The 18,398-nt window shown below is 35.0% G+C and overlaps 1 protein-coding gene and 1 pseudogene across 1 annotated transcript in view; one reads left to right on the top strand and one right to left on the bottom strand.

The window, feature by feature from the left end:
• LOC102597577 (ultraviolet-B receptor UVR8) overlaps positions 1–16,108 on the top strand; it is a 25,739-nt gene extending 9,631 nt beyond the window's left edge. The window contains exons 2-12 of the mRNA XM_006338109.1: positions 237–423; positions 1,924–2,070; positions 3,089–3,170; positions 3,684–3,839; positions 5,171–5,344; positions 11,745–11,816; positions 12,918–12,989; positions 13,117–13,235; positions 14,023–14,108; positions 14,205–14,260; positions 15,723–16,108. Coding sequence (XP_006338171.1) covers positions 237–423; positions 1,924–2,070; positions 3,089–3,170; positions 3,684–3,839; positions 5,171–5,344; positions 11,745–11,816; positions 12,918–12,989; positions 13,117–13,235; positions 14,023–14,108; positions 14,205–14,260; positions 15,723–15,809 — 1,238 coding nt within the window. The 3' untranslated portion in view covers positions 15,810–16,108. The remainder of the gene's footprint in view (positions 1–236; positions 424–1,923; positions 2,071–3,088; positions 3,171–3,683; positions 3,840–5,170; positions 5,345–11,744; positions 11,817–12,917; positions 12,990–13,116; positions 13,236–14,022; positions 14,109–14,204; positions 14,261–15,722) is intronic.
• A 457-nt stretch (positions 16,109–16,565) lies between these two features.
• LOC102597249 (agamous-like MADS-box protein AGL15) lies at positions 16,566–17,808 on the bottom strand (annotated as a pseudogene).
• Positions 17,809–18,398: the final 590 nt, after the last annotated feature.

Below are 18,398 nucleotides of genomic sequence, written 5' to 3'. Positions count from 1 at the left end.
TTGTGTTTACATTATTACATTGAGACCCTATTTATAGACCCTAGAATACAATCCTTTACCAAGTAGGATACTATTTAGTATTCCTATTTCTATTTCTATTCCTATTCCTATTCCTGTTCTAATAGGATTGTATAAACTTATTCCTATTCTAATAGGATTGTATAAACCTATTCCTATTCTAATAGGATTGGTTAAACCTATTCCTATTCTAACAGATGTAATCAATGTAATTGCAGCTGGAAATGTTGTTTGCTCATGGGGAAGAGGAGAGGATGGACAGCTTGGCCTTGGGGATGCTGAAGATCGATTTTCTCCAACTCAGGTGAGTGCATTGGATGGGCAGGAAATAGTATCTCTCACTTGTGGAGCTGATCATACAACTGCTTACTCGGAGGCCTTAAAGCAAGTCTATAGCTGGGGATGGTAGGCTTTCTTTCCATCAAATATCTCTATTTAATGTATTATTATGATGAAATGAAATTTAGAATCTGTGTGAAAGTTGATAACTGGTAAATTCTTGGTTTGCTATTAAAAATATGTTGCCTCAGGAATTTGGCTGTTAGAACATACAAGACAATTCTTAATACTTTTGTGGTTTGGATATTACTCCCTCCTGTCCATATTATATGGTGTTTTTAGCTTGGACACACCTTTTAAGAAACACTCTCTCTTAGAAAGTAAGAGGTGTTTTCCCTAAATTGCCCTTAATTAAATAATACTCCACCGATTTAATATGGTATCTTTGTTCTTTAAAAATCCACTTATCTAAATAAGGGTAACTTTGAAAATATATTATTAACTTTTTGATCAGGTAAAAAACCATCAACTTTGGATTAAATATAAAAGTTAGAAATATCATATAATATGGAGTGGAGGGAGTAAAAGATCTTATCCTAACTACTCCTGCCGTTTTATACACAACTTGAGGAAGCTATTCATGGAACCACCTGTTCTACATATTGCAAATTCTTTTTTGAGCATGCCGAAGAACTTTATCTTCTTAATGTTAATTTAAACATAAAAGTTAGCCAATGTGAGAAAAATCTCTAAATTTGTAGAAACAAGCGAACATGAAAAAGATAAAGATTATAACAGCACAAAAGATGCAAATACAAATGCAGATTGCGACAGTTTGATTGGACATCTAAAGATGTGACAATATGCGTTGACTATTAAACTAATAGAATGAAATAGGAAGAAAAGAGTGGTAGATGTCAGAATTAGACCTCAGGCTTCAAGAATGATGCTTTATTGTGAGAAAAATAGGACAAGAAGAAAAAAATGAGCGAACACTCAGCTTGATTATTTCTTCAAGCGATTGGGGTTTAAATAGCTAAAGTGTACATATTCTAAGAAAGAAAAGAGAATCAAAATACATAGTTACAAGGACTGAATCAAGCTACTATATTTGCAAGATAGTGGTGACCATGATTTCTAAGCCATTTCAGTTTTATTTTAATGGTGACCATGATGGATGAAAAGAAGTAGAAGCCAAATGGTAATCTAGGAATTTTGATGGATTCAAGAACGATAATGGAAATTTTATGCTGAAGTTTTTAAATAACATTACTCAAAGCTGCAGGACCTCGGTACAAAATTTAGTTTGCCATTCATTATCCAATATATGTAGATTCGTGATGAGTGTTTTACCTATGAATAGTGTGTCTTATCTCTGAACGTGCTTTTAGTTTTCCCAGACAACAATCTTAGCAACTCTTCATGGTTTTCACTGAGACAAGCAGAAATGTGAGTGCTCTGCTCTGCTCTGATTTGACCATAATATGCGTTTGCATCGTGCCAAGGATAATGTGTGATGGAAGTATGAAGAACATTAACCTTGTATGCCGGATGCATGTACATTTTTTAATTGTTATCATGCATTTGGACCAAATCAGCAGACGTTGTTTCTTTTTTATTTGGTAGGGGTGATTTTGGGAGATTGGGTCATGGAAACTCCAGTGATTTGTTCACTCCTCAACCAATAAAAGCACTTCATGGTATATGCATTAAGCAGATTGCATGTGGAGATAGCCATTGTCTTGCTGTTACCATGGAAGGCGAAGTGCAGAGGTTGGTTGCTGCTGCTCTTGAGCTCTAGTTTTGGTGGATCTGATAAACCTTATGCACATTTCTTTTCTCTTTATTTTGATAAAGACTTTATGTTCGTTTTGTTTCCTTAATAGTGTTGCTATTACATTTATCCAATCGACATTAGGTGCTTCAGTGATTTTTACCATCTTCGTCAATCTTCGATCAATACTTGACTCACAGGTTTCTGGTCTCATTTTTTTGTTTATTTTCCTTAAAGTGCATTGGTCGCTCATCAACCTTCCTACTTTCAGATATTTCTGCAAACTTGGGGCAATCTTTTATTCTACAAAATTGTGGCTCTCATCTGTCACCTTTTGCTACTTTAAGTTAAAAATTATTAATTGCCTGCAAGAATTTAGCCATTTCTAGAATGAAAAGAAAGGTATTTAATTGTTTTCTTAAAGAAAAATTTTGATGGTTAGAACCACTTTTTTAAAAGTTGGAACAGAAGAAACTACATGTAACATACTAGCTAGCAGGCACAAATTTCCAACTTAAGATTTGAATCATAAAAAGTAAAACATGACATTGAAGTTTTGGAGGGAGTCTGAAGCTCTCTTATTTGATGAACATAACAAGTAAGAACTACTAGTCAAAGCGGAAGAGTTCTCGTAAAACTATCAAACAATAAAAAGAGAAAGTTTGAAGTTCTCTATATTGGCTTATATTATGTTTACTTAGGGAAAGCATACAATTCTTTCTTCCCTAATAAAAAGACATCTATTTCCTTTTGTCTCCACTTCCTGCTCAAACTAAACGGACAGAAATCACTTCCTTGCACGTTCTCTTATATTATACCCATTTTTATATTGCCGTCTCGTCTTTTTCGTGACTAGTTTCCGAACACTTCTTATGTATTTTCTGAATATATGATATAGCAATCTAGTTTGCATAACTTCGGACATGCTTTCTTAATATAAGAATTAATTCTAAAGCTGCTTCTTTTCATCTGGAAACTGGAATCCCAAGTATTAATACTATTAGCATTCAATTTCAGTTGGGGGCGAAATCAAAATGGCCAACTAGGCCTTGGCACCACAGAGGACTCTCTTGTGCCTCGAAAAATTGAAGCTTTCAAGGTATTCCTTGCTAATTGTTTGTCAAGTTATGTAGTTAGTATCGTTGTTCTTTCACAAACTTTTTGGTAGCATTTATAGTAACTTAAAAAAGATGGTATAATTCTTTGCCAAGTGTATGGATTCACTTAGCTTATATGTTTGGTATCCTAGTAAATTAATAGCTTTATTCATATAGTGGTAATAAACTTCAAATTGCCCACGTAATGAGAGAATATTTCTCTGAGATTACTTGATTTGAGTTGTCATTTCTTTGTTTGCTTTTCATTTTGCAAAGATCACTATGTAACTCCAGCCGAAACCTGATGTATATGATATGCCTCTTATTTATTAGTGATCCAAGGGTGGACACAGTTGATTTTGTAATTGAAATTTTTGGTTTTTCTTGAATGGTAAAACATGAATCATTCTGGATGAATGGATTGATAAGAATTTGATTTTCTTTGGTTGGTGCATCACATTTGATTTGGTACCAGAATATATGAAATTTACTTGACTCACAACACACTTTTGCAGGGAATACCTGTAAAGATGGTTGCTGCTGGTGCGGAACATACAGCTGCTGTTACAGAAGATGGTGAACTTTATGGTTGGGGTTGGGGTCGATATGGTAATCTGGGGTTAGGTGACCGAAATGATCGCTTGGTTCCAGAAAAAGTTTCAGCCAATGTGGTAGGCATCTTGTATGGAATATTTCTGTTGATTACTATCAGGCTATTTATTAATTACTGTGACCACATTGTACTACTGAGCTTAAGACTTTGTTTTGTGGTAATCAAGAATCTGTTTAACGTGTATCTGTTATTGCTCAAAAAGATGTATTGCTGGCAGCCAACACAGTTTAATACTTCATTTGTTTCAATTTATTTGTCTTTCTTTCTTTCTTAGTCTGTCTAAAAAAGAATGCCTCTTTCCTAATTTGGCAACTCCTTAATTCCAACATCCCACATGACATGTTAAAGGGCATTTTGTTGCATTATACTTGGTCAGCTTAAGACCACAAGATTCAATAGTACTTTCTTCAATTTTGTGTCAAGTCAAACTAAGACAAACAAATTGTAACGGACAGAGTATTTGCTTCCAAATTTGTTTTTGTATCAGAATTTTTGTTCTGCTCAATGTTCTTCTGGATTTGTGGAGAAAAATATTATCCAATTGAGTATCTACATTATTACATTGAGACCTTATTTATACACTATATTGGACTCCTTTTCCAACTAGGATTCATATTCCTATGCTAAGTAGGATTGTATATACTTATTTCCAACCCTCCTCTCAAGCTGGTGCATACAAATCAATCATATGTACTTAGCTTGTTACAGATGTAATTAATACGAGGACCGGTGAGGGACTTGGTGAAGATATCTGCAAGCTGATCATTAGACTTCACAAATTTTGTAACAATATCTCCTGAGAGTATCTTCTCTGATAAAGTGACGATCAATCTCAATGTACTTATTTGTTTCATGAAACAATGGATTTGATGCGATTTGAAGGGCCGCTTGATTATCACACACAAGTTCCATCGGATCGATTTCGCCAAATTTTAGGTCTCCCAGCAACTGTTTGATCCAAACTAGCTCACAAGTTGCTGCAGCCATTGCTCGATATCTAGATTTCTGCACTAGATCGAGCAACCACACTTTGTTTCTTACTCTTTCACGACACCAAATTACCTCCTACTAAAACACAATATCTGGATGTCAAACGTCTATCAAGGGTGATCCTGCTGAATCAACGTCTGTATATCCAGTTATATGCTCATGACCTTGATCCTCGAAGAGTAGTCCTTTACCCGGAGCTGACTTTATACATCGCTTATAGAGCTGAAATATTGAATTTTGCTTATAGATCTTTTTATGTTGAATAGTGAACTATTCTGTTTGCTTTGATTCTTGAGATAGGTATTCAATAACACTCTGTACAGACTGTTGGAAATAACCTTCTGCAGTCTGGTGGCACTCCTTTTTACCCGTCTACTCATCTGATATCTAGATTTACAGGGAGAAAAGATGTTCATTGTTGCATGCGGTTGGCGTCATACTATCTGTGTCTCCTCTTCTGGTGCTTTATATACATATGGTTGGAGCAAATATGGTCAACTAGGACATGGCGATTTTGAGGATCACCTCTTTCCTCACAAGGTTCAAGCTTTGCATGAAAGTTTTACTTCTCAGGTACTTTTTCTTTTATATGAAAACTTTCTGCTCAACATTTTCTGAGATATAGATGGAAAGTTTTTAATGGGAACTGTTTCACTCTATTTTCTGCTTTTCTGGGGAATGCTGTTGTTCCTCTTTACAAATTATTTTAAACTTTATAGCTGCATAATCCAAACAATATACCTGACTGAATATCATTGCAAAATATTTGTATAATATTCTCAAATCCTGCATTGACTTTGACTGAAATTTGACATCAACATGGTTAAAAGCGCCTGGCTATAAATTCTGTTAGGGGTCGTTTGGTTTGAATATGAGTTATGATGGGATAAGTTACGTTGGGATAAGTTATGTTGGGATTAGTTATGATGGGATAAGTTGTGTTGGGATTATTTCTTATTGAGTGTTTGGTTTGTTGTATTCAAAATAATATATATTGATAAATTTTAAGAACAAGTTGTTTGTTTACAAATTTACCTTTCACTTTATTTAATTTTTTTTTTATATTTTCTTTGCAAGCTTTAGTTATTCATTTTTTAAAATAAAACTTTTATTTTATTTAACTTAAATATTTTCGTTTATGTATTCTCATGTTTAGTACCATGTGTATTTAAAAATATAACTTTTTTCTTATTTAGCTTAAAAATAGAACTTCCCTCTTTAAGTTTTGTTAAAGAGAAAGAAAATTTTATGAGAAATAAAAATAAAATAAACATAAGAATTAGTCAAATAAATTTATAAATAAAAATATATTTATATAGTGTCATTTTTTAATAGAAAAATATGAATAATTATCATAAAAATAAGGAGTAGTAAATATTATTATACGTGGCATTAAAAATAATGTAAATATACGAAAATGTGAAAAATGATGTATAAAAAGGATTTAAAGGGATATATTTGTCATTTACCTATTTTATCCCTGGATAAGTTATCTCGAGATTACTATACCACCCAATGTGAGGGATAACTTATCCCGGTACTAATTCATAATCCTGGGATAAGTTATCCCAAGCTTTGCAACCAAACAAGGAAATAAAGGGTACTTAAAATTTATCCTGGGATTAAATCCCCTTATCCATCACACCAAACGACCCCTTAGTTTATCTGCATGGTATTCACCATTTTTGAACTCTGTTTTTTAAAAATACTACTTAGTAAGCTCGGAAGCGTTGCATTATAGTTCCCCAATTTAGCTATTGTGGAAATAATAAATTATAATTGCTGCATATGTCCAGTAATAGATTTTAGGTACCCGGAAATTTATAAGAGATGAAAGGCAGATGAAAGTGTACATGTTAATTTCAAGCAAAAATATTTGACAGACAGTCCAATGAAATCATGAGCTGCATTCCAAGAAGAGACACTTTGTTGACTACATATACTTGAGGAGTTTACCAATGAAAGACGTGAATAGAAAGATGTGTCCATAATTTGCTTACATAGTAGGATTTTATTTGGTCTTTTCTGTGCATGCTTGAGATGTGGGAGCCAAAATCTGAAAACAGGTGATTTTTGTCATTGCTTACATGCCTAACATGTCCCAATTCGCACTCTGGAACAACTGTTTTAAGGAAAATTATTTTCCATGGATATATTTTGTTGCGCTCTCAATGTATTCATAATGTACTCCCCCTTATCAGGAAGTACTTGATCTACTCTGGGTTGTGTAAAAATCAAGAGTTAAAAATTTGAAAGACTGTTAAATTGATTAGGTAAGAAGTGCTTAAAATTTGACTTCCAAAATATCAATCCCTTCATCATTATTGATGTTTTAGAACGAGCCGGTTGACAAAGTAACTTTATGCGTGGAGATGTCCGTTGGTTCTGCATGAAGATGTAAAACATGGACAATACGAACTAGACTAGAAACAGCTTGAATTGTGTTCTCCTTCATTTATTATCCTTGTAAGGAATTAGATAACTCACTTTTCCAAATGGAGAATTCTAGAACAACTTTTCTTCATTTTTTTTGGTTGTCAAGATTCCTGATTTACACTTGTAAGGCACTTTTTTCATTTGATGTTCATGATAAGACTAGATTCTGAAACGTGTTTTCTTTTAATGGTGAGTTTCTTCAGCTCCTTTATGTCACAGATGAATTTTTTATTCGAGTTCTTAATATGTGTCTTTTTTTTTTACAAAATAATTTTGAGGTCCATGTCGTCATCCTCTTCTGATTTTCATTTCTTTGAAGGGCAATACTGGCAGTGATGTAACATTCCTTCATCGGTATTCAATAGTTCATATAGTCTTTTAATAGTGACTAGATGTCCTCTGCGCTGTCCTCTGTTTGCCTTTTCTGATAAGTAGGGATGGGTGGATGGCAATGGGACGGGTTTTGGGCTTGCTGCATGCGCCCTTTCAACTGTATCATTCTTGATTTTTATTTAAAATGTTTGGTTTAAGGATCTATATTTCTTTAGAACTTCAACACTTTTGGATATTTCTTACATAACCTGGATTAGCTTTAGGACATAAGTTTTAGGGTAAATTATAACCTAAAATCATTAGTTTATATCTTCTTTTTTTCCAGTGCCATTTAAAAACTAGTATTTGGGTGTGAATATAACCCTTGACCTGAAGCTACAGGCATGACTCACAATAGGCACTTTCAACTTTTTTTAAAAGTTACTGCAATTCATTTCTTCCCTAGTTTCTTTTCTGTCTCTTCTGTGTTCATCTAGCTAGGTTTATATTTTTTCTTTATGTTGAACTTGTGTTTTAATATTTTGTTTTGTAATAAACTTGAGTAGAGTTTACTTTACGTGATGGTGTAACAGGTTTAAGTTTGGTTCCTTTTTTGTTTCAGATTCTGTAACTTCTTGCTTTAGAGTTTACTCAAACTAGGGGGGACACTAAGACAATAGACTTTTCTTCAGTTTGCCTGGTCAAGGTCTTGTTTGCTCTCTATATAAAATCTAGAAAATTGCTTGGGTATATTAATGGAGAGGAGAAACAACCTACTGCATGTGATATTGGTCAATGAGATTTTGAGAATTCACTTGTTATGACATGACTTTTGAACACTCTGCACCCATGATTTTCCAGATAGCATTTATAGCTTGACACAACTGAAAATCTGGAATTCAACCAAACATACCAACTCTCGCTAGGGAGATGACGCATAAATCTTTGAATGACCATCAGTGAGTTGACCATCAGTGATTATTATTCTGAATGAGTGGGTTATAGAAGGAGATATACTATTATCAGTCTCTAAGAGCAGTACTGAGGTCTGAGGATGCACTCCTATTTCAAGAATTAGTTGAATAGCAATGGATGCATGACTTTCTGGCCAGTTTGAACCAAAAGTATGACAAGATGAGGGTTCAAGTTCTTGGTAAAGCTCTTGTTCCTTCTCTTGAGGATACATACTTGTATGTTTAATAGGGAGAGAGTAGATGAGGTGTCATGCTTTATCAGGCTCCAACCAAGAAGTCTGGCTTAACCGCTTAAGTGTCTCTGATGAACAACCAATGGTGATCACTTCTAATATATCTGTGATTATTGTGGAAAGCCAAGGCATACAAAGGAGACATGCTGGGAACTACATGGCAGACCGGGCGAGGGAATCTTCTTTCTGTTCGAGCTTAGACCTATCTTCCATGAAGAAAGGGGCTGTGAGTCTGGCCAACAAGAGGTCATGGGGGAAAACATGTAGGTCCAGCAAGGGATCTGACTGATATTGCATAAAATGGGGATACACTCAGGGAAACGCCTTCAGGAAAAACCGCTTACGGATGGAATTCAACATTTTCGCCGACTCCTAATCAAACTTGGCTTACCTTATGTTGCCACATCTAATTGTTTGTAATCGGGTATTGTCTTTACTGCTCACCTTAGTTCTTGGATTGTTGATTTTAGTGCGAATAGACACATGACAGGATCTTCTAAAGACTTCCAAAATTACCCTCCTAGTTTACTAATCAGACATTATCCAATAGAGTTCTTGGAAAAGAAAATTGATAAAATTAGAAGGCAGTTCCTATGAGAAGGTAATGCAGAAAGGAGAAAGTATTATTTAGTAAGATGAAATATTATGACTAAATATAAGAAGGAAGGGAGTAGGAATTAGAAACTTCAGAGCTCACAATCGGAGCTTGTTATGTCAATGGCTTTGGAGGTTAAATGATGGGACTAAAAAGCAGTGGTAAGATGTCAAATTTGGGAGATAAGATTTCTGTGAACCTAAAACAGTTAAGACTCCGTATGGAGACAGATTTGCTGCCTTTGGGAGGAATTCAAGAAGTATGTTGGCTTGAGGTTGGGAAATGGGAAAAAGATCAAATTTTTGGATGGATAATTGGGATGGTTCTGGTTTGCTGAAAGACCAATCCCCCAACTTATATTGACTTGACAACAGTTCTGAGTCCTCCTAGCAGATATATTCTCTGATATTGGATGGAACTTTGAATTTAGAAGGAATTTTCTTGACAGGGAGACGTGGGAAGTTCATGTATTTATTCAAAAGATGCAATCTGTTAAGTTAATTCTAGAAAAAAAAGATTGCCTAATCATGTGAATCGGTGGATCATATTTTTATGCACTGTGATTTTACCTGGCAGGTCTGTTCCATGTTCATGGAAAATTTTGGAATCCAATAGGCAAGTCCAATGAAATTCAGGAATGTAGTGGAAAGTTTGGAATCTGCATGTGCAGAAGCATCCCTACAGAAAATGTGGAGAGCTATCCCTCTATGCGTAGCTTGGACTATATTGAAAGAAGAAACATTTTGAAGACAAAGGAGAGCAGCAACAATCTGTGAAATATACAACAACATACCCAGTGAAATCTCACTAAGTGGGGTTTGGGGAGGGTATAGTGTACACAGACTTTACCACGAAGTGGGGGTTGTTTACGAAAGACCCTCGGCTTAAGTGCATCAAATAGTGAAAGAAGACAAACACATTGAAGAAAGCATAGCAGTTAATAACCAAAGTAGTGTAAAGTCTACAAGAAATAAACAATCACAACAACAACAAAATAGTGTGATAATCGAAATTCAATAAATAACATATGACAAGAACTACAAGAGTACGACTAGCACCACGATAGGCACTAACAAGCCAAAACCTTCGCAAGGCAAGACAACACTCTACCTCTACTTAAGTTTCTACCCTAATACTCGACCTCCACTTCTTCCTATTTAAAATCATGTCATCGGTAATATGAAGTTGCACCATGTCCTCTCAATTCACCTCTCCCCAATACTTTTTTGGCCTACCTCTACCCCTCCGCACACTCCCTACAACCAGCCTCTCGCACCCCCTCATTGGGGCATCAGCGTACCTCCTCTTCATGTCCAAACCATCGCAATCTCGTTTCCCTCATCTTGTCTGCCACAAAGGCCACTCCCACCTTCTCTCGGATAACCTCATTCTTAATCTTGTCACTCGTAGTATGCCCACACATCCATCTCAACATCCTCATCTCCGCAACATGTATCTTCTGAACATGTGAGTTCTTGACTAACCACTACTCTGTTGAACTTATCTTTAAGTTGAGGTGGTACCTTCTTATCACACAAGTCACCAGAGGCAAGCCTCCATTTCATCCATGATGCTTTGTGTGAAGTATAGTTGTCTACATTATCTGTACTGCTGGAAAGATGGAAATTTTGTTTTGGATTTCATAATCTGTTAGTCCAAGACTCCAAGATTTTAATGTAATCAAGTTCAGCTTTTTCATTGTAATCTCATAGTATCATCTTGATACTGTCTTCAAGAAAATCATATCTTAAAAAAAACAATGTGTTGTGGATCTTTTTTTTTTTCGGGGGGTGGGGGTAATTACACTGATGAAGATGATGTGAGTCAACTGTGAATAATTACTGCCTCTTCCGCACTTATAATCCATTTTTAGTAGAAGGGATACTAAGAGAGCCTTGATAATGTAAGTCGTTTTATATTTATTGGGTGAAGTTATTCATATCTGAATGTCTTGTGAATCTTTTGTTTTGTTCGGTGTAATTACACTGGTTAAGATGATGTGAGTCAACTGTGCAACAGATAATTATTCCCTCTTCCCCAACTTATAGTCCATTTTGACTTGATGTGGATAGTAAGAGAACATTGATAATGTAAGTTGCTTTATATTTATATTTATCGAGTAAACTTGTTCATATTCTCATCTTACATACTGTTCTAAAAGATATCTTTTATGTTGACATCATTCTAGTACTTACTAGAAGGAAATAGGACATGTTTTGCAACCGAGGGAATAATAAGGATCTAGATAGGTTTTGCATTTAATTATTTAGGCTTTTGGTTATTATTTCCACGGATCCAATTATTAAAGAGATGGGATGACAATCCCTATAGTATTTCTAAAAGCTTTTTCATTGAGGGGTGATATAACACATGTATTATGTACTCCTATATCTCTAAATATCGTAAGAGCTGTCATTTTCCAGATATCAGGTGGTTGGAGACATACCATGGCACTTACTTCTGATGGAAAACTTTATGGTTGGGGTTGGAACAAGGTTTGGTTCTTGTTTCTTTAGTCTTGTAGTTGAAAAAAATTCATGTCCAATGCAACTATGTTCAACTTTAATGCACTACCTGTCTGTGTCTGCACTTTGCTGTCTGTTTTCATTCATATCAGAAATGTAGTCATTCTTTCTTACAAGTTGGTCAAAATAATTCACTCAGGGCCTTCGCTTGGTGCATTGTTGGACATATCTTATAGTGTTTGTACACACATCTTCAACATGTAATATTAGTGCTGTCATGCAAATTTTTGGTACAATTTTTTTATCAGAAGATAATTTTGTAATTTCCTTCATGCCATTTTGGTTCCTTGTGCTTATATGGAATTTTAAGCAACTGTAGCTGGTTAGCCTTTTTATTTAAATGAACTCGACTCACAGCTATGATGTTTTGTAGAGAAACTGTTCTCCACAATTGGCTTGCTGCAGACAGTTGGATAATTGAATGGTAAATGTGTAACTAGGAAGGCACCCAAAGGGGTTTCAACCTATGTAGAAAAATGAATGAGAAAACTCAAAGGGTGTATTTCCAGAATATCAGTGCTCTTAACCTTTGCAATTCTATATCCTTCGTACATTAACATCGCTATTAATTTGGAATCTCATTATCCATTGTCAACACTGCTGTTATAATACTTTATATTGCATTTCAGGCATCTTGATTGCTTTATTTTCTCTGTGGTTTTTCTGCCTTTGGCATGTACCCTTTGTTGCTTCCCTTCAACCAGCTTTATTTGACTATAGCGATAAAGCCTTTATGTAAGACACCATTTCACATTCAAATCTGTTTTGTCTTATTAGACTTTTATTTGCTAGAGGTGGCCAACATAGTTTTACTTGGCCAACATAATTTTACTATTGTCACGGCCTGTTTTCTTATCTGGTAATCAACTTGATTGAATTGAGAAGATCTGTTTATATGCTTCATAATCATTTTCACTTGATCCTCAATTCAGTTTTTCTCTATCATACATATCCTTTGCATAAGGCAGTATTCAGTGGCTTGTTGCTTGATGCAAACATCCTTTTAGTATCAGATAGAGCTTCGTGTTGGTTTATCTATTGAGTTGGTGTCTTGTTTTGCATCATGAACAGTTCGGACAAGTTGGTGTTGATGACAATTGTGATCATTGTTCACCTGTTCAAGTAAAATTTCCACATGACCAGGTACTGGTATGCTAGTTCTCAGCGGAAATGAGCACTAGTCTTTGCCTTCTGTGTTTTCATTAGCGTCTTACTTGAGAGATCTTGGGGGGAACAAGCAATTGACATTTTACTTTTACTAAAATGGCAGAAAGTAATTCTGATTTCATGCGGTTGGAGGCACACACTGGCTGTTACAGAAAGGCAGAATGTCTTTTCCTGGGGAAGAGGTACAAATGGTCAGCTAGGTCATGGGGAGTCTGTTGATAGGTAATAACTGCAGACATATCCAGTATTAGAGTCATTGATAGAGATTTAAATCTTGTGGTCTTAAATTAAAGATATGTGAAATGTTCCAAAATACCCTTTAATCTTGTGGTTTTAAACATGCCATATGAAATGTTGGAATTAAAGTGTTGCCAAAAAGGGGAAGGGACATTCGTTTTGAAACAGACTAAAAAGGAAAGAAAACAAACATATTGAAATGGAGGAAGTAACATTTAAGGGATTCATTGGTCCTAAACTTAATTAAATCCGGCACATATTGACTTCCATTGCTATTTTTGGATTTTACTTGTAAAATAATTAACTTAGACAATGTAGTTTCTGGGTCAGGTATATTCAAATGTATTCTAGTTTGTGGTTTTTGAGAGCCACAACATTACAAAAAGTACGATTATATTGTGTTTGTAAATGATCCAAACCAAGGACTAAGTTTTCTTTTGTGTTTCAGGGTTGACATAATCACACTAAATAAAAAAAATTTCTAAATTGTACACCTGGTGTATTGCAAGTTCTTTAGTTGGTAGACGACTATTTTTATTTTCCAAGTATTTAGTATCACAAAGTGAAGTCCTCTGAAAAATTTGACACCCTCGTGTCATCTAAATAGTGTAATCTCACCAGCTAGGAATTAAATATAGTAATATTCTATATGTAAAAGTAACACCATGGATGATGACATTTGTTCTCCATTTTCAACATTCTGCTTTAGTGAACTAACACATTTTCATGCTACTTTCAAAATTGAACTTAGTGATTTTTTTGAGATGTGAAGGTATGTCCCAAGGATTATAGAAGTGTTAAGTGTTGATGGATCAAGTGGACAACAAATCGGATCTTCAACATTTGACCCATCAGCAGGTATTACATCTGCTCCACCTTCCCTCTCTCTCTGTTTGTCTTTCACAGAGTTTAATGATACCATGTATCTGATATTTTCTTTAAACTATTTTTCAGCTGAAAAATCTTGGGTTTCACCTACGGAGAGATATGCTGTTGTTCCAGATGAAAATGTAAGATCACCATTTAAGCAAGCTTTATTTTCTCTAATGGTCTAAAAGAGTATTAAAGTTGTCCAATTAAAATTATGAGAAAATACTCCAAATCACCCTTGAACTTGCCAGCAAAACTTACTTTAACACTTTAAGTACACTGGCATTTATTTACCTCCTAATCTTATTTGAAGTGAATTTAAATGCACCCTTAAAGGTTGACATGACAAATAAAAATAAAAATAAAGCTGAGAAAAAATAACTGGGCCTCCTTTTTTCTTTTCAACCAATAAGTTTTCTTCCCTTCTTCCTCACGCACCACCATCCCGCTGCCCTTAGCCACCATCATCCCCACCCCTTCTTCTTCCTCACATTCCACCACCCCATCGCCCTAAGCCACTACCCCCTTCTTCTTCTTAGAACTTCCCACCCTCTTTCTCCTTCTTCGAAATCCCTCATCCCCACCCCCTTTCTCCTTCTTTGAACTTTGCTGCCCTCAGCCACCTCCTGCCTCACCCCTTTCTTCTTCTTCGAACTCTACCACCTGCTTTGTCCTTTTTCGAAACATTGCCATTGCCACCCATATTCCCTTATAATCAGTAAATGAAAGAAGGTTGGGATGACTAGGGAACAAATGGAAAAGCTAAAAGCTAACGGGGAACGACTAATTAGAACATTGATTCCGGAAGCTAACGCCTATTATTCCCTTTAAGATCACTAATTATGGCTTTGTTAATTTGTTGATTGGGATGAACTTAAATTATTTGAAAAATCTATAATTTCTTCATCTCAAATTTTAATTATCACTTATTATTTATTTATTGGTAATGTGTCTTGAAATTTGAATGTTTTTTTGTGAGGATGATTTTTGAATTTTTTTTTGTGAGGATGATTTTGAGAATCTTGGATCAATCTTTCAACTAAGGAGTTTGATTCTTTTTTTGAGATTTTTTTTAATTTTATAATCTTGGATTAATCTTCATTTTTTTCTATTTATTTTCCTTTCTAAAATTTGTGAATAAATAAAAAGAAAAAAAAGAATTAAAAAAATCAAAATTTAAATAAACTTTGACGTGGATTTGATGTGGTGCACGTGGATTGCACTTGCCATTATCAGACTTGTATTAATAATTCACTTGAAATGAGATTAGGGCGGTAAGGAATTATGTAAAGTTAAAGTACGGACAAGTTTAGGGGTGACTTGATTTATTTTCTCTAAAACTATCCATTTGTGCAATAGGTGTATCAAAATCTATTTGGTGCAGTGCATGGTTAGATTAACATATTTGGTTGATGCAACTGCATATGTTTGTGGGTAGTATAATGATTTCTTAGTTAAGGAATGCCAATTTTGATTCTAGTTGGGAGAAATATTTGAACTTTTGAGTTTGAAATCACATTTTCTTCCCGATGAGTCGGAGGTCAACCATCAGATTTCCTTGTCTTCTGAAATGTAATCCCGAATGTTATGTTGTATGTGCAGGTGCCAAGACAAACAGTTATTCCAGAAAGAGGGACTGGAAACGATGTAAATGTGCCGGAAAATGATGTGAAAAGGATCCGATTATGAGATTACTAGCAGTCTGGTGGACGTTTTGGACTGATATCTTCTATTAAAACAGTAGTTGATACCTCTTATCTAAAGTTGCAAATCTTGTATTTTATTTTTGGGTGTCATAACACTTATCATAATCATGGCTTAGCTTCACGTTGTTGTCGCGAAAGGACTGATTTTGTTTCACTAAAGTTAGAAGGAGAATGACTATTTAGACGTATCTCCGATTGTAACTGATTGTTTTAGAACAATTAAAAATTCAAAGTGCTTACATGAAGTCGCAGTTCTAATCACCAAGGTGGTTAGTTTTTGAAGCCTGATAAATTTTGACCTAGACAAGGAAGGTTTGAGAAATGCACTAATAATTTGGGTTCTTATTTAATGAAAAGGCTCAAATATGTCATCAAACTTTGAGAAAAAGTTCATTTATGTCATCAGTTAAAGTTTGACTCATATATGTCATTTCTATTCGAGAAAAGTTCATCCATGTCATTATTCGTTAATTGAAATGGTATGGATGAGCCTTTTCTTAAAGATTGATGACATATTTGAGTCTTTTTTTTTATAAAATGATTAAATTAATGATGTGGTCGAATCATAATTGATCGTAAAAAATGGTTTTACAAAATTGAAATTTTTTCAGTTAACAAATAATGGCATGGATGAGTCTTTTCTCAAATGGGAATTGTATAGATGAGACAAATTTTAAATGGATGGCATAGATGAATCTTTTCTCAAAGTTTTTTTTTTTTTTTTTTTTCTTCAGTAAAAATGGAGAGCTGAACTCATCTATTCTCCATCTTAAAATACACAGTCCAAAGATATTGTGCAAAATCAAAATTAAACCAGCATATTCATCTTACTTAAGCCATCTAAGGGATCATTAAGTCCCTGACAAAATCACTGGTCTAGATGAACCTGTTTCAAACATGAAAACTGGTTCAATATCATTTGACCTGACATGTGCCTAACAAGTTACAAAGGAGGGGACGAGTCCCAAAAGACAATGGTCACTTTGAGCCACCTTGATTCTCTGAATTGCTTGAAGGAGATTCCTGCTCAGTTCTCTTTCTCTTTCGACAAATAGTTGGAAGCCCCAATTGCAAAGTTGTGTTGGAATCTTCATCATCTACTCCATCTTCACATGCAGTGTCCGAATCCAGACTCTCATTACTCTCTTTTAAAATTGAATACTTCTTTTCCAATGGACGATCATATTCAAGAAAAGGTGGCGGTAAACTAGCACTTAAAGGAAATAACCCTCAGAGCTCTTCTACCTGTCTAGGTAAGGCCTCACACTCCAGCGCAGACCTCTCCTCCTGTTTCCTAGAATACTCTAGTTGTTGTATCAGCAATTCCTCCTTTCTCTCCTTTATGGCTAATAGTCCTTCATTTAGTTGATGTTCAAGAAGTCGTAGTTCATTCAAACCCATACCATTAAGGTCATTGCCTAACAACCGCAGTTATTTCATCTTGAGCTTTGCGAGTTCGTCTTTAAGACTGTCCACCTCTTTCTGTTCCTGCTTCAGCACATGTGTCTGCTGCTGCGACTGTGGCTACTCGTTGTCCTCTGACTTCTTTTCTACGGCAGAATTGTCTGTTGAGGCTACACATCTGTTGTATCTCGAAAGCGTTTGTTTCATGCTAGTACTTGAAAACTCAAAAAGCTTTCCAGTACTTGAGAAAATAATAACAGCAACTTCAGAATCACAAAGAACAGAAAGCTCCCCGACTTTCTTCAACAAGCCAGCATGCCTCTTAAAAAATGTTACTTGTCTATTATTTACATTCTCAATCAATTTTATGTCAATTTTCCCTCTACCCATCTTTTCTTTCCCCTTAAATTATATGAAAAAACACCAAAAGACAAGTCTTGATGAATTTTTTTCCTCCCCTCTTTAATTTCTTCCTTCTGTATCTGTTTTTTTGGGGATTTCTTTTGGGAAGAAGAAGAAATTAGGAAGAGGGGTTTTTGGTTATGCTAAAAGAAGAGAAAAAGAGGAAAAGAAAATTGCTATAAAGAGAAAGAGAAGATAGAGAGACGTGAAGTCCCCCCTTTTCTCAAAGTTCGATAACATATTTGAGCATTTTTTCTTTTATTTATAGGAGAAGGTAAAGATTAATATTATCATGAAAATTTGAGATGTAGCTATGTGATAATATGGTAGGTATGCAAGAACCTATTTGTCCTCATCGACCACAATGCATATTGGGATTCCGGATCTCAAACAAAACATCATAAGTAGAGCCGCCAATATGGGCTAGGTTCATTGGTCGGTCTGGCCTAATCCGTAATTTGATAGGGTTGGGCTAAATTTTTTGGAGCCCACTTAAGAAAAACGTTTTTTAGCCCGGCCTGAATAAGCCTACAGATTTGGTGGGGCTTGAGAAATATGGGTAGGGCCAGCCCGTGGGCCAAATAAAAATTAATTAAAAAATAAAAATAAAATAGAGTATTAAAAATAACAAGAGTCCAAACTCAAAATTTATTTAAAGTTTTAAATATTAAACTCTAAATACAAATTATGTTGGGAAAATTACACGGAAAAAGCAAACATTTACTAGTTAATTAGCTAATATAGCTATAGTTTGAATTAATTACGG

This window comes from Solanum tuberosum, unplaced genomic scaffold, assembly GCF_000226075.1.
Source record: "Solanum tuberosum cultivar DM 1-3 516 R44 unplaced genomic scaffold, SolTub_3.0 scf00003, whole genome shotgun sequence".
Lineage (NCBI taxonomy): Eukaryota > Viridiplantae > Streptophyta > Magnoliopsida > Solanales > Solanaceae > Solanum > Solanum tuberosum.
Note: the sequence above shows the minus strand (reverse complement) of the source record. Positions and strands in the feature narration are given on the sequence as shown.